Source organism: Equus asinus, chromosome 13 (assembly GCF_041296235.1).
Source record: "Equus asinus isolate D_3611 breed Donkey chromosome 13, EquAss-T2T_v2, whole genome shotgun sequence".
NCBI classification, from domain to species: Eukaryota; Metazoa; Chordata; class Mammalia; order Perissodactyla; family Equidae; genus Equus; species Equus asinus.
The window spans coordinates 37,732,354-37,747,166 of NC_091802.1; the positions used below are offsets into that span (position 1 = coordinate 37,732,354).

Sequence of the window (14,813 nt, forward strand, 5' to 3'; positions counted from 1 at the left end):
AGAGCCTTGCAAAGCACGCAGTAAGCCTGGTTCTTGGCATCGGCGGGACGCCTCATCTCTCCTTCCACAGCCCTTAATGAAGTGTGCAGCTCTTGTCCTCATTAGGCCCCAGCATCGTCAATAAAAGAGTCAATAAACCCGGTTGATGGGGTTGGGACCGAGGGGCTGAGATGCAGCGGCCGCACATCCACAGGGCAGACGTCAGCTCTGCCGCATGTCGTGACCTAGCATCCAGAGATCAATAACCACCTCGCAATAAAGCCCCAGAGCCTGCCCTCCACAGCCTCCTCTCCAGACCGACTGCATCCACAGTGCAGCAGTGCCAGCCGGCTCCTGCTTTGCCTGCAGTTGTTCCCACCCCATGACATTCTGGGTGCCAGATGCTTTTGTTTCTTCCTGATGGAGCCCTCTGGACACCCCATGGATGCATATTTAGTGAGTGCCCACCTGGCACGAGAACATGAGGTGACATCTCCAAGTGGCCCAGAGGCTGGCATGGGCCCTGTTTCTGTGTCTCCTGTCTGCTGACAGTGTGCGAGGGGCCCGGGTGGACCAGGCGGTATATTTTCCGCATGTTGTGCTGCAGGACTCCATTCCTCACTGCTCTGCATCTCTTTTGATACCCTTATCTTATCTAATTACAAGGAATTTCAGATTAATTTCATGGCCTCTGCTCCAAAGGACCTCTTATCTGTGAGGGCCTTGTATTTTAACCTTGTCATTCTTTTGTTGTTTGTCTTTAAGGGGCAGGCCACTAAGAAGGGGATGCTAAGATCTTGCTGGAATTGGGGGGAGGGGGAGGGGAAGAAGAGAGAGGCAGACAGACCTGGGATTTGTGTATTCTGCTCCATCCTCCTGCCTGTGTGCAGAGACAGCTGGCTGCTTACTTCCGTGACAGCCACATGGTACCCAGCCACACAGAACAGGACCTGAGCAGGGACTCGTCTGCTGCCAACCTCTCCAGATCCCTTTGATATTTCCGACAGCGCAGTAAAGGACTCTCGACTATCACATTTTGCCTTGCCTCTCTCCACCTCCTCTAAGACTCCTCCGTGTGGTTTCCATGGCTACCCCCAATCAGATTTGGCTTCCTGCGAAATTGGATTTCAAAGAAGGACAAGGCTTCAAAGGAATTTGTCCATTTAACAGAATGTCATTAGGAGTGAGGTTGACTGCTGAACCAGGGTCCTCAGATGATTAAGGAGGGGCTGCGCTCATGTGCAGAGGCAGGTTTCTATCTGCAACGAGGAACCTTGATGCAACATGACAATGCCGTATTGAAATCTGCCAGTCACCCACTGCACACTACCCAACTCTGTACCTCCTTCTATCTCTGCCTCTCTAAACCCTACAATGGATGTAGAATACCTATGCCGCCAGCTTCCGCTGCTTCCCTCACTATACGTAAGCTATGACAGGCAGTGAGGCCTGAGAGGATGTGCAATTACCTGGGTTTATTGGTCTTTATCAAACAACTCATTAGCTTGTAGCCTATGTTAGCGTCTCACAAATATCCTTGAAGAAGATTATCAAATTCCTTCCACTGCTGAGAGGGAACGCAAGGCATAAGTGCTGGGGTTACATATAGGACACCTGGCCCCCCTGCTGCTTTTCAGAACAATTAGATTTACAGAAAAGTTGTGATGATGGTACAGAGAGTTCCCATGTATCCTCTCATTTTTTTTTTTAACCCATGCCCTAAGTATTCAAAAAGGACTCCAGAGCAGCTACAATTTTATAGAAGCAGCAGTGTGTTTGGTAAAAAAATGCCCCCAGTGGGGCACCAGTATTGCTCCGGAGCCTGGAGGAGGCAGCCTGGCCACTGTCAACTTTCCTAGGGCAAGAAGGAGTCGTAGCGGGAGCCAGAGTCCCCAGAAACTCCTGCCAACTTCTGTCCCCTCACTCCCACCCCAATTTGCTGCAGCTCGTGGGTGGGTCACGGGAGCCTGAAACCAAGGCACCATTCCTCTTCAGATCACAGGGTGCAGACTTGTAAGGATGGCTCAAAGCCACTATACCCCTTAAAGGATCGAGCCCTCAACCCTGAGACTGTATCTCTGGAGGGGAAACTATGCCGGGAGACAGGCACTGTTACCAGGAGTCTTTCTGGACAGTTTCTCTTTGCTGCTCCTGTCCCCTTATCCATCGTTATTTCCCCCGTGGCTGCTGTAAAACCACTTCCCCCATCTTCCCAGTGTCCTCTGTCTTACCACTCCCAATCCTTCCCACATATTCTGCAGGCAGAGTCTGATAACAGGAGCTCCATTTTTTTTACAAAGAAGGAAAACGGTAGAGGTGAAGTGAGATGTGCAAGATCACAGACTATACAGGGGCTCAGGTTAGGTCACTCCCCAGTTCAGGATTTGTCAATGGCTCCCCAGTGCCCACTCAATTGAGTTCAAAATCTTCATTCTGAATTTCAAGTCCCTTCACAAAAGAGCTTCAATTTTTCTTGACAATCTTAATTTCCTTACACCATCCAGGAAAAGAGGGTTCTGAGCTGTTCCTCAAGTGGGAGAGGCTTTTCCATCTTTGTTTACTCTGGTCCTTCCATCTGGAAAGCTCTCCTGCCCCTTCAAAGTCTGGCGTTCAGAGCCCATCTCAAATGCCGCACGCACCATTAAAGTCACTACACCGGCCCCTCCCTCCTTTTCTTATATTCATCTCCCTCCTTTCACCGTCAATGGCACCTCATACCTTCTTCACAACACTTGGCCCATTGTATTTTTTTAAAAAGTAAACTATTTTGAGACTCACGGAAGTTATGAGAAATAACACGGAGCGATCTAGTCTACCTTTACCCAGTTTCCCCCAACGGTAACATCCTGCAATATGGCGGCTCCGTATCACAAGCAGGACGTTGACCCCTACTGTACTTGGAATGAGGGAGAGATCCTTTCTGCGATCTTGTCCTTCACTTTGCTCCCTTTGCCGGCTCTTAGTGGGAAAGGGCTCCGTTGCCCTCTCCTCGGCTTTCTCCCCAGGTGACCCCTTCCTTTCCTCCCATCCCCTCAGCCTTAGGGAGGAAGGGACACTTGGGCTTCCTGTGTCCATTGCAGCCATGCCGCTCTGATTCTCCCCAGTGTTGGTGGGTTTATATTATTTGCTGGGATTTATGGTCATTCCCTTTAAACCTCGTGGTTCGCCTGAGAGCGCGAACGTCCTGCCCTGGTTTTCCGGACGTGGACGTGCGAATGGATCGGGGATCGAGCGCTGCAGTGCTGGGCAGGGACTAACCTCGTCGTCGGATTCTACCTCCTCGCGCCCCGCTTCGGGCACCACGGTGGCTTTTAAACCCGCCCCTTGAGGCCGACTGTCCAGTGCTTAGGATGCGAAGTCTCCAAGAGACGAGGTTCCTTTGAGTCGCGTGAAGTCTTTTGTTTTGGTGGGGGCTTCTGGAGGGGCACAGCATTGGCCCTGCGTGATGCGGCGCCCCCCCTCCCCAATCTTTGTCCCTCTGGGCACCGGCGCGAGTGGCGCGTGCACAGGTGCCCCCCACGCCCCGGGCGCCCCCAGCCCGCCGCGCGCGCCACTTCCTGAGCGCGCCCCGCCCTGCGGCTCGGCCCGGCGGCGGCGGCGACAGAGGTACAGGTGCCTCCGCCGTGCAAGCCGCCGCCTCGCCGCCCGCCCGCCTCGGCCCCAGGCCTTCACGGCCCGCTCCCGCCTCCCACTCCGGCCGCCCCAGCGCCCCGCCAAATGCAGGCCGCCGCCGCCCTCCCGGAGGAGATCTGTTGGCTCCTGCAAGGTAACGCCCGGCCCGGCCCGGCCCCCCGACCGTGCGGTCGGTCCCCAAGTGCAGAGCCGAAGGAGGACGGGGGAAACGCCAGGGGCTCCCGAGGCCGGCTCTCTTTTCAGCTCCATCTCTCACCAACTTCTAGCGCCTCAAGGCTTCTAGAGTCTTCTACCCTGCAAAGCCAGGCTTTCATCCTTCCGCCTCGGGGTCCCTTTCACTCCCCGCAGTTCCACGTTTTCTTTTCCCTGAAGGCGTCTCCAGTTAACCTCCGGGCTTCTAAGCAACTTCAGGCCCGGTTCATGGTCCCCTCTGCCACCTCGCTGGTCCACCTGTCCCTTTTTCCTCCGGACTCCCCCTAGGTCTGTAGGTTTTCGCCCTCCTCCCTCCCCGACCCTCACCCCGCCACCTCTCACTGGAGACCCTCACCTTCCTGCTTCTCAAGGGGCTGCGAGGGGCTCGTGGCATCCTGGGGGCCGGGGCCTGGGGTTAGCGTGAGTTGTCGTCAGCGCGCAAAGCCCAGGCCTCCCTTCACCAGCCGGAAGACTTCTAGGGTCTTGCTATCCACCCAGGGCAGGCTGATGCTCAGTATTAGGTTTCTTCATTTTCTAGAAGTGCCCCCACTGTGATGTGTTCCCCTTCAAATTACAGTGCCTAAGCAATCCTTTTAAGAGTTAAGGCCGCGCTCACGAACACTCCACACATACTTCTAACACTCCAAAGAGACTTCGTGCTAATGGGCACTATCATCTGCTCGGTTCACACTTTTTCTGGAGAAGGTAACTGGCTTTCCTGTAAGTGACCTTCCGGGAAGGACAGAGGCCTGGAGTCTGTGCTTGCATAAGGGTCCCAGGAGGAAGCTGCTCAGAATTAAGCCTTTTGGCATCTAAGTGACATTTTTGACACATATTTAACAGATGGCCTGCTTTGGGCAGGTCATACTTTTGGCAAGCAGTATTTTTTTTTCCAATTTCTCTCAATTTAATTGGTTTTATATCTCCATTACCTTGTTATCTTGGTATAAATGCCTCCTAATCAGCTATTTGGCAAGTCCTTTTGGTCTGTTTGTAGCACTGTTTCCATTCTGGATTGCTTCTATGTAAAAGCTGTCAACTAGGTATTTCTTTTGAGATGAAGTTTCCAGAATCCATTTTACTTATGATCTGACTAAATCTAAACTTTGAGAGGAGGAAAGTATTCACAGGGCAAAAGAGCATCCTCTGGGTGTCTAGGAAGAGGCAATCCAGCTTTTCCTTCTGCTGTCAGTTCAATATTTGATATGTAAAGAGAGGCTATAAGTGTCTGGTTTCCAGGAGAGAAGGAACTGGAAAAAGTTTAATTCTGCCCTTGCATTTAAAGATATAAAGTGATTCTTTTTATTGGTATCTGTCATTTGATGAGAGGTAACCTGTTTTACAAGCTTGTTAAACTATACTACCGTGTTGTGTGCAGCCCTGGTAGAAAATTCCTTTTTATTTTCAGAGGCTTGCAATGAAATCCACTCCTTCAACATTTTTGATGTCAGTTCTTTATTGTTCAAAACTGACACTTTGGTAAACAACTCATTTCTGCACCTGCCACCTTCCTTTAACTTAGATTATTTTCTTGTTAGCTGACTGTTTTTAATTGAAGTCTTCAGATCTCCTTCTAAAGCACAACCTTTGTTTGCTGACAAGTGGAGCAGGGTATGAATGGAGATTAATTGCGTGTCACATAGTTCTGTATCAAACTTGCTGTGTCTTAACAATCTCTGTAGGTGCTTGGGTCTTTAGAATATATGGAGGAGTCTGAGATTAAACTTTAAGGAGCTTTGTTGGTTAATGTATTTCTTTAAGGCCTTTTTTTAAAGTTTGCAGTTCGAATGAATCTGAAGTAGAGGAAAAAATGTGAAACTGGGGTTCAATCAATAATTCTATTGAAAAATGTTTGAAGAATATGTTTTTGAAAGGTTTATGTAATCCTAGCAACCTATTGGTTATAGGTTTTGTTTTTTATGGAATACAGTCTCTGGCATAGACCAGTAGAATTATTAATTGTAGTCCAAATAATTTGTGGATATTAGAAACCCATAATGGCTATCCATTTATTGTCTGTTGCTGTTTACTTGTCTCCCCCCACATACACCTTTTAAGGTTAACTGTTGACAATTAGAACATCTGTGGGTCCTGACCTCTACATCCACGCAGCGGAGGGAGTCACAGGGTGAGAGAGCCGCCACATGGCCGTGGGGGGGAGGAGTTCCCACAGTGAATTACTACTTTCATAAACTAAGACATAAGCATTTGCACAATGATTTAACACTGGCCGTCACAGCCGTAACTTAAGCATGTTTTTTATTTATAACTACGAGCATAAATGACAGGGGAATTTTTTGACATAATGTGTGTGCTTTTAAAAATAAAATATGCAAAGCATTGTGAAAGGTTTATGCCAAAATTTTGCATAATGAAGAAAGGAACAGAAATTCTGAAGGTCTAAAATTAATTTTGTTTAGGGATAAATTTTTAAACATTTGAACGTGGTGTATTTGACCCAGAAACCCCATTTCTAGGAATCTGTGTTACTGAAATTAAAGGACATGAAGTATGTATACAAGGCTCCCTCCTAAATGTGCATGAGTTGGGAAAGGTGGGGCGATAGCTGGAATGAATTATCCATCTTATGGAATACTTTGCAGCCATTAAGAAGGATGTGATGGATTATATCTATTGGCTTAGAAAGTGTCCATAACATTTTTAAGACTAAAAAGCAAGGGGCACAATAGTCTATATAATACCTCATTTTTGTTTCAAAACAAAACACCCCTCCCCCTCATATATTGTATATGTTTTTGTAAGCCTGGGAAGGAGCAAGACAGAATATACAGCAAGCTGTTAACATTGGTTTCCTTGGGAGGGGAGTGTGAGGGTGGGGGAGGGAGAAGTTATTAATTTTATTTCATACATCTTTGTGTTGTTTAAATGGTCACAATGACCATGTGATACTTTTGTAATCAGGAAAAAGCAACCAGTAAGATTATTTAAAAGAAAAAGGAACAAACAAAAGACAAATACTGCGGAAGCTTGAGGAGGCCAGAGTACTAAAGGGCCATTAACCAGGGTTGTGATTATGTTTTTCTCTTGTTAGCTCTGGGGGTGTGTGGAAGGTGGGGACTTTTTTTTTTTTTTTGGTGCTTTCTTGGATTTTTGGCAAATGTTAAAGCAGCGAGAGGCTTCTAGAGTAACTCAGGAAACAGTTTCCTCTAATAGACTGTCAAGCTCTCCTATAGAAATAGTAACTAGTCTCCTTGATCAGCAAGTAAGTATCTTATAGATAAGTAAAATGAAGGGCATCTACTGCCTTATTGAAAGAGGAGGAAATATTCAGGTCTGTTTTCAAATAATCAGGCTTCAGATGTAGAAGTTATCTTTTTGTTTTTGTTTTGTGATAACCATGCTGAAAACAGAAAGAGTGGAGTGCTGGCAGTTTGCATAATCTTTGCTCCACAGATACAAACATAATCAGTTTCTTCCTTGTCTTTCTGGCCCCGCTTTTGAAGTCAGAAGCACAAGAGGCAAGTATAAAGGAGATAGAATAAATGTTTCTTTGGTTCACAGTGTGTCCTGTGTGATGGAATGGGGCCTACTGACTTTACCCTAATAGCTAGTAGGTTCCAGCTACCTGTAAGGTACCTAAATCCTCCGTAGACTATGGATTTAAGCCAAAATAACATCCCCAGCCTGGCTGCAGTTAGTAGCAATTGCTGCGTTAATGCTGGTTCTGATAGGCCTATGGTTACTTATTTTTAAACTTCCTTGGAAAGAAGCAGTCGTCAATCATTTCCTTCCAGATTGTTCTCCAGATTTGTATTGGTCAATGCAGCCAACCATAAAATCCTCTTCAATATAGTAAAACTCCAATTCTGTGGAACTCACAGGAGTAAGTTGCTCTGGATAGCTGAGGATATTCTCTTTAAGCACTCTAACTTTTTATTGTAAACATTGGTGATCAGTCTTTTTCTAAAATGTATTAGGAACTTTTCTCACTTCCTCAGTTATCCAGTCTGTGTTCAGAGGGCCTCCTCTGAACACTTCTAACTCAGAGTTGTTGTAGTGAGTATCTATTGTCATACTATATGGAGATATATTAAGTTGTTTAGGGATGTTTCTGCCATAATTGCCCCTGGGCTGCTTTGTGAATGTCCCTGTGTTTTGTCTTTTTATTTTGTCGCCTTTCTCCTACTGTTAGGCCAGGCCTGTCACTTTGCACTGTTCTCAGTGTAGCTATATCCTCAATACTTCTGGAACATCAGATAATCAGGTTTGTTGGAATTAAGATATGTGTAAAAGAAGGTATGAAGGGCTCTCTTGATGAACTGGTACCCAAACCTTTAGGCATAGATTTTGTGACATGTATTTTAGCAGCTCAGAGTCTTTCTTGCTTAATTTTTGATACTGGACTGTCTTCTAGATAGACGGGGTTACTAGTCAGTTGAATTCTGAAAGGTGAGATTTGACCATTCTTCTGTTTCTCTTTTTTGTAAGTTTTTCTGATTGTAAAAGTAATAATGCTCTTTGTAGAAAATTTAGAGGGGCCGGCCCGGTGGCCGAGTGGTTGAGTTCACGTGCTACACTTTGGTGGCCCAGGGTTTCACGGGTTTGGATCCTGGGCGCAGACATGGCACCGCTCATCAGGCCACGTTGAGGCGGTGTCCCACATGCCACAACTAGAAGGACCCACAACTAAAAGATACAGCTATGTACTGGGGGGATTTGGGGAGAAAAGCAGAAAAAAAAAAGAATATTGGCAACAGTTGTTAGCTCAGGTGCCAATCTTTAAAAAAAAAAAATTAGAAAACACAATGATATACAGGCATCCATAGTTAACATTGTAAATTTCCATCTATTTCTCTCAGTTTTTATTATGTACATGAACTTTAAAAGTTGGGATATATTGTGTGTATAGTTTTGTATGCTGTTTTTTCCACTTACTGTGGTCTCCTGAGCATTTTCTTAGATCATTACATTTTTTTTTCTTTTGAGTAATTTAGAAGTTACTCATCCTGGTTTTATGCCACTGGTAGTTTTACCCTTATGGCTTGGGAAAAAAAAAAAGACCCATGTCCCTCTGATTAGCAACATTAAGAATGAAACAGTATCTTTTGGCTCTTTCCTCCTGTGTGAAATGTGAAATTGCTGATATAATTTGAGATTTTAGGATCAGAAAATTATTAATGTTTTTATCATGTGCATTATAAGAATCATTTTTTGACATTTGAATAATATTTAAAAACCATGACTCTAATAATTTTTCCTGTTTAATTTGTTCATCGCTTACTTTTTTGTACCTTGGCTTTTTCATTCTTGAACTCTTTCTCTCTCAGATGTTTAGATTGTGCTAAGGTAGCCAGTAGCCACGTGTGACTGTTTAAATTTAAACTAACTAAAATTAAGTGAAACAAAAAATTCATTTCCTCAATTGCACCAGCTACATTTCAGCTGCTCAGTAGTCACAGTGGCTACCGCACTGGGCAGGGCATAAAGTCCTAGTAGATGATGATCTCGAATATAATGCCGGGTGAGTTTCTCAGGCAGGGCACTTTGATACTACACTTCCTGAGCCTCTGCAGGTTTGAGTGTGTGTCTATCTAGTTTCATATAAATTTAGCTGTGGGCATGAGGTTCTAGGGTCACACTCTTCCTCTCCCTCCCAACTCAACCTCTAGAAGTTCTCCCCTTATCTTCTGGTCTTCAGTTGTGTAGAGGAGAAGTCTGATGCCAGCCTGATACATTTCCTTTTTTCTTTTTCTTTTTTTTTGAGGAAGATTAGCCCTGAGCTAACATCTGCCACCAATCCTCCTCCTTTTTGCTGAGGAAGACTGGCCCTGAGCTAGCATCCATGCCCATCTTCCTCTACTTTATATGTGGGACGCCTGCCACAGCATGGCTTGACAGGCAATGCTCAGGTCTGCACCAGAGATCTGAACCGGCGAACCCTGGGCCACTGAAGTGGAACACGTGAACCCAACCGCTGTGCCACTGGGCCAGCCACTGATACATTTCTTTTATAATCCATTTCTCCTACCTCCTGCGTGGATGTTTATGGGGTATTTTTCTTTCCTTTCAAAAATGTCACCAGATAGTATCAAGGTCTTAGACATTCTCATAATTTTGCCTGTTGCATAGTGAACCTTTTTGATGTGTAGACGTAGGTCTTTCTTTAATTTGGAAAGTTTTCTTCTATTATCATTACTTCTGCTCCAGCTGTTTTATTCTGTCATACTGGGGTTTATATTATACATATATTGGATCACTAATCTACTCTCTATTTCATCTCTTTTGTTGTCTCATCTGTCACGGACTTTGTTATGGTTTTAAATCCAGCATTTATTTATTTAGAACAAATTTCCATGTAGTCTTTCCTCATCACTCATTATTTCATTTTCATTACGTCTGCAAAGCTCTGGCTTATGGATATAATGACATTTTGGGTGTTGTTGAGAATATGATTAGAAATTTCCTAAACGTTTCTGTTCTTTAATAATAAATCTACTTCAGAGGGAGGCGTTTTCTCTAGTTCTTCAAGATGGTTTTTTCTTTTTGATCTTTAGTGTTTTCTCAGCGGTCCTGTATATTTCCTTTGGGCTAAGTTTACCTAGATTCAAATCCTGACTCTGCCACTTTCTTAGTCCCTGTTTGACTTTGCTCCTCAGTTTCTTCATCTGTAACATTGGCATAATAATAGCTCCTATCTCACAGAATTTCTATGAAGAATAAAGGGATGAATATTTGAAAAGAATTTAGAAGCGTGTCTGGCATGTATTAAACACCATGTAAATGTTCGGTAAATAAAATTTAAAATTTTTGTTCTTTGAGGAAGTCCTGTTGATCTCTCATGTCGCAGCTGCCTTCCCACAGGAAACCTCCCAGACGCGGCCTTTTGCTTATGTGAGTGGCCCACCTTTGCCTCCCTAAATTAGGGGAGGTGCTAGGGATTCTTTCAGGGCCTCCTTCATTTCCTTCCTTCCTTAGATTAGAGCCCAGTGAACATTTCTATGAGAAACTTTACGGAGGAAGGACGGAGGACGTTAGCGTCACTGCTAACTTAGGAAAGTTGTGCATTCTGTACCTTGTTATAGAACGCTTTCTGTGGGCGCGTGCATGTGTGTGTGTAAAAAATAGTATTTTTGCATTACTTCTCAATTAAAAAAATGAAACATCACTCTTCCCCTTCTCCTTTTTTGTTTGCTCATTTTTTTTAATCAGTGGAAATATTTGCCCTTCGTTCTGCGTATAGCGTAGATGTTAGGTGGGCTGCCCGGGCCTTTTGAACTCCGGGCAATATCTACTCCAGATGGAAGCCCAAACCTCTCCTCCAGATCTGGGTAATTCTCAAGGAGCGTGCGTTCTCAAGGTCACCTTTCCTTCCAGGCTCCCTTGCTTCTGTGCATGTCTCTGTCCTGCGTCATCTAGGCCTCAACTAGTGATTCCCAACTGGGGTGATTTTGTCCCTCAGGGGACTTTTGGCAACACGTGGAGACATTTTTTCATTGTCACCACTGGGGAGGGTGCTGATGGCATTTAGTGGGTGAGACCAGGGATGCTGCTAAACTTCCTACAGTGCGTAGGCCAGCTCCCCAGAGCAAAGAATTATCCAGCCCAAAATGTCAGTAGTGCCAGGATTGAGAAGCCCTGGCCTGGACATATGCTTGTCCTCAATTTCTGCAAAAGCCAGCCTCCTTGAAGTGCAGTGACTTCACTGGAGATCCATGGGGTGCAGGCAGAGGGAGCAGGGGTTACCCTGGAGTAGTGCACATGATTTCGATTGAATATTAGGTATCCCTATTCCTAAATGCCCTTTTGCCACCTCGGTCATCTGGCCCTTCACCTGATGTAGCTCCCACCTTCTGCCTTCTTGCTGGCACTTTCTCCCTCTGTCTTATCTGGAGCAAAACGAAAACAAATTTTTTTTTTTCCTCTTGCCACATGAAAAGGCAATTTAGCTATCTGTTTAGTTATCTAGCTTCCCACCAACACCCACACACGGAGAAACAAGTTACTTTTCCAAACAATGACAGTTCTTTCCCTGAAAGGAATTCTAGTGCCAGCTATTACGATAATAACATTTTTACCTCATTACGTAAATGTAATACTTAAACAATTTTTAATCCTTTTAAATATAGGAAAAATAAGGTAAGTTTCAAGTTTTACCGACATTGGAGAATCTTAACATATTGACATAACTATCATAGATCTAATTTTTTCACGTTATAAACCATTACACCCTACAGAAATCCTATAATTTCTGCTACATTTGTTCATATTTATTTCCCCTGTGTTTCCAGGTTCATTGCTTGCTTTTTCTGGTTTGTCGGTGCTGCATTATAGGTTCGGTGATGATAACAGATGGCTTTTCAGGTTTGGAGTCTCTGAGTTCCGCTGTTTAATTTTACTATCCAGCTTTTGCACGGAAGATAGGACAGATGTGGGCTGAGGAACAGAGTGGGCTTAGCGTTCAGAGAGCCAGCTTTCCTGAAGGCTGATGGCTTTGATAAAATCATTTATGAATTACTCAAATTCTCATCTAGGGTCTCCTAACATTGTTGACATTCTGATATTAGTCTGTTATAGGGAAAAAAAATAAAATAAAAAAGTTTTTATTCACATGATAGGAGCTTTGCTAAAATGTAGCCAGTGACACATATTTATACTTAGGTAAACCAGTAGTTGAGTTGGAATTAAGGTACTGTATGTTATAAATCAAGTATGAAAAGTATGCTGGGATACTTAGATAGCTACAGAAAATATCTCTTAACTGCATTGTAATAAATCTCCTTAAAATCACACTCCCTTTAAGATAATTTTTCCTTTCTGATAACTTTTTTTTTTTTTTTTGAGGAAGATTAGCCCTGAGCTAACATCTGCCGCCAACCCTCCTCTTTTTGCTGAGGAAGACTGGCCCTGAGCTAACATCCGTGCCCATCTTCCTCTACTTTATATGTGGGATGCCTACCACAGCATGGCTTGCCAAGCGGTGCCATGTTCGCACCTGGGATCCAAACTGGCGGACCCTGGGCCACTGAAGTGGAACGTGCAAACTTAATTGCTGCGCCACTGGGCCAGCCCTCCTTTCTGATAACTTTTTGTATGAGCCTCTTCATCCATCAATCCATTCATTTCTCCCCCCCTCCCTTCCTTCCTTTCTTCTTTCCTTCCCAGTACTTTATTAAGGTATGATTTACATACATAAAATGCACTAATCTTAAATTTTACAATGGATGACTTTAATATACGTATACTCTTGTGTGACTACCACCCAGATCAAGATATAAACATTTCTATCACCCCAGAAAATTTCCTTTCCAAACAGTAGCCCTCCCCAGAGGCAACCAATGTTCTGTTCTGACTTCTATCATCATAGATTAGCTTTGGTGTTCTGGAACCTCATGCAATCAGTATGATCTCTTTTGTGTCTGTCTTCAACGTAATGTTTTTGAGGTTTATCTGTGTTGGTCTATATATCAGTTTTTTTTTTCTTTTTTGTAAAATTTTTTTCATTTATTTGTTTATTTTCGCATGTACATCACAATATATTTCGAATTCTGTGTAGATTACATCAAGTTCACCACCCAAAAACTAATTATAGTGCATCCCTTCACGTGTGAGCTTAATCACCCCTTTTGCCCTCCCCCCGCCCCTTCCCCTATGGTAACCACCAATCCAATCTCCAATGCTATGTGTTTGTTTGTCGTTGTTTTTATCTTCTACTTATGAGTGAGATCATATGGTATTTGACTTTCTCTCTCTGACTTATTTCACTCAGCATAATACCCTCAAGGTCCATCCATGTTATTACAAACGGCCAGATTTCATCTTTTTTTATGGCTGAGTAGTAGTCCATCGTGTATAAATACCACATCTTCTTTATCCATTCGCCCCTTGATAGGCACCTAGGTTGCTTCCAAGTCTTGGCTATTGTGTATAATGCTTCGATGAACATAGGGGTGCGGGTATCTTTATGCTTTTGTGTTTTCAAGTTCTTTGGATAAATACCCAGCAGTGGGATAGCTGGATCATTATTTATCAGTTTTATCTTATGTTTGGTGCTAAGTAGCATTCCACTGGGTGAATATCCCATAATTTGTTTATCCATTATTCCGCTGATGGACATTGAATTATTCAGTTTTTGGCTGTTAATGAGTACAGCTGCTATGAGCATTCTTGTATAACTTGTTTTGTGAACATAAGCACTCATTTCTTTTGGATAAATATCTAGGAGTAGAATTACTGGGTCATAGGGTAGATATATGTTTAATTTTGTTAGAAACTCCCAACAGTTTTCCAAAGTCATTGTAGCTGTTTTATGCTCCCAGTAGCAGTGTGTGAGAGTTCCAGTTGCTCCATATCTTCACCAACACTTGGGATTACAGTGTTTTTATTTTTAGACATTCTGGTGGATGTTATGGTCCATGTATTTTTTTAAATTAAAAAATGACACATAAATACATTTCTATTATAGAATATTTGCACAACATAGAAATATAGAGACGACTTGTTTTTTTAACAAAGCAGTGTTGGGTACTTTTCCACGTGAATTTATCTACCTGTGTATGTATATTGAAACTGCTACACAGTGTTCCAAAATTTACTTAACTGTTCTCCTATTGATGGAGCTTGAGGTCGTTTCCAGATTTTTTTGTATTTCCACAGTGCTGTAGAGACCATACCTGCATGTGCATCTTAATGTCCATATGCAAATATTTCTGTAGGACAGATTCTTTGACACTCAAATGAAGATTGAAAAAGTGTTAGCTCTAAATTTTTGGTCTGGCCACTAGTTAAAACTTAATCTAAAGTACTCTCTGTGTTTTAATTTCTGGTTTTTGTTTTCTCTGTGCTCTGAGTATATGGGTATTGTCATTTTTTCCCCCTACGTGAGGTAGAAGGAGAATTAAAAATATAAACACCACACGTTTCTTGGGTCATGGGGCAGAAACAATCAGCAGGCTGAAGGAAACTATAACCAGAACGTGCTGACAATTTCTCTATTGTGTGCTTACAACTTCCTGCAAACCAAAACAAAGCTGGTGGGTATGATTTTAACC

At 43.5% G+C, this 14,813-nt stretch overlaps 1 protein-coding gene across 1 annotated transcript in view; it reads left to right on the forward strand.

Moving 5' to 3' along the window:
* The first annotated feature begins 3,360 nt into the window (after positions 1-3,360).
* The window catches only part of SKAP1 (src kinase associated phosphoprotein 1), a 256,565-nt gene continuing 245,112 nt past the window's right edge, over positions 3,361-14,813 (forward strand). The window contains exon 1 of the mRNA XM_044744416.2: positions 3,361-3,745. Coding sequence (XP_044600351.1) covers positions 3,697-3,745 — 49 coding nt within the window. The 5' untranslated portion in view covers positions 3,361-3,696. The remainder of the gene's footprint in view (positions 3,746-14,813) is intronic.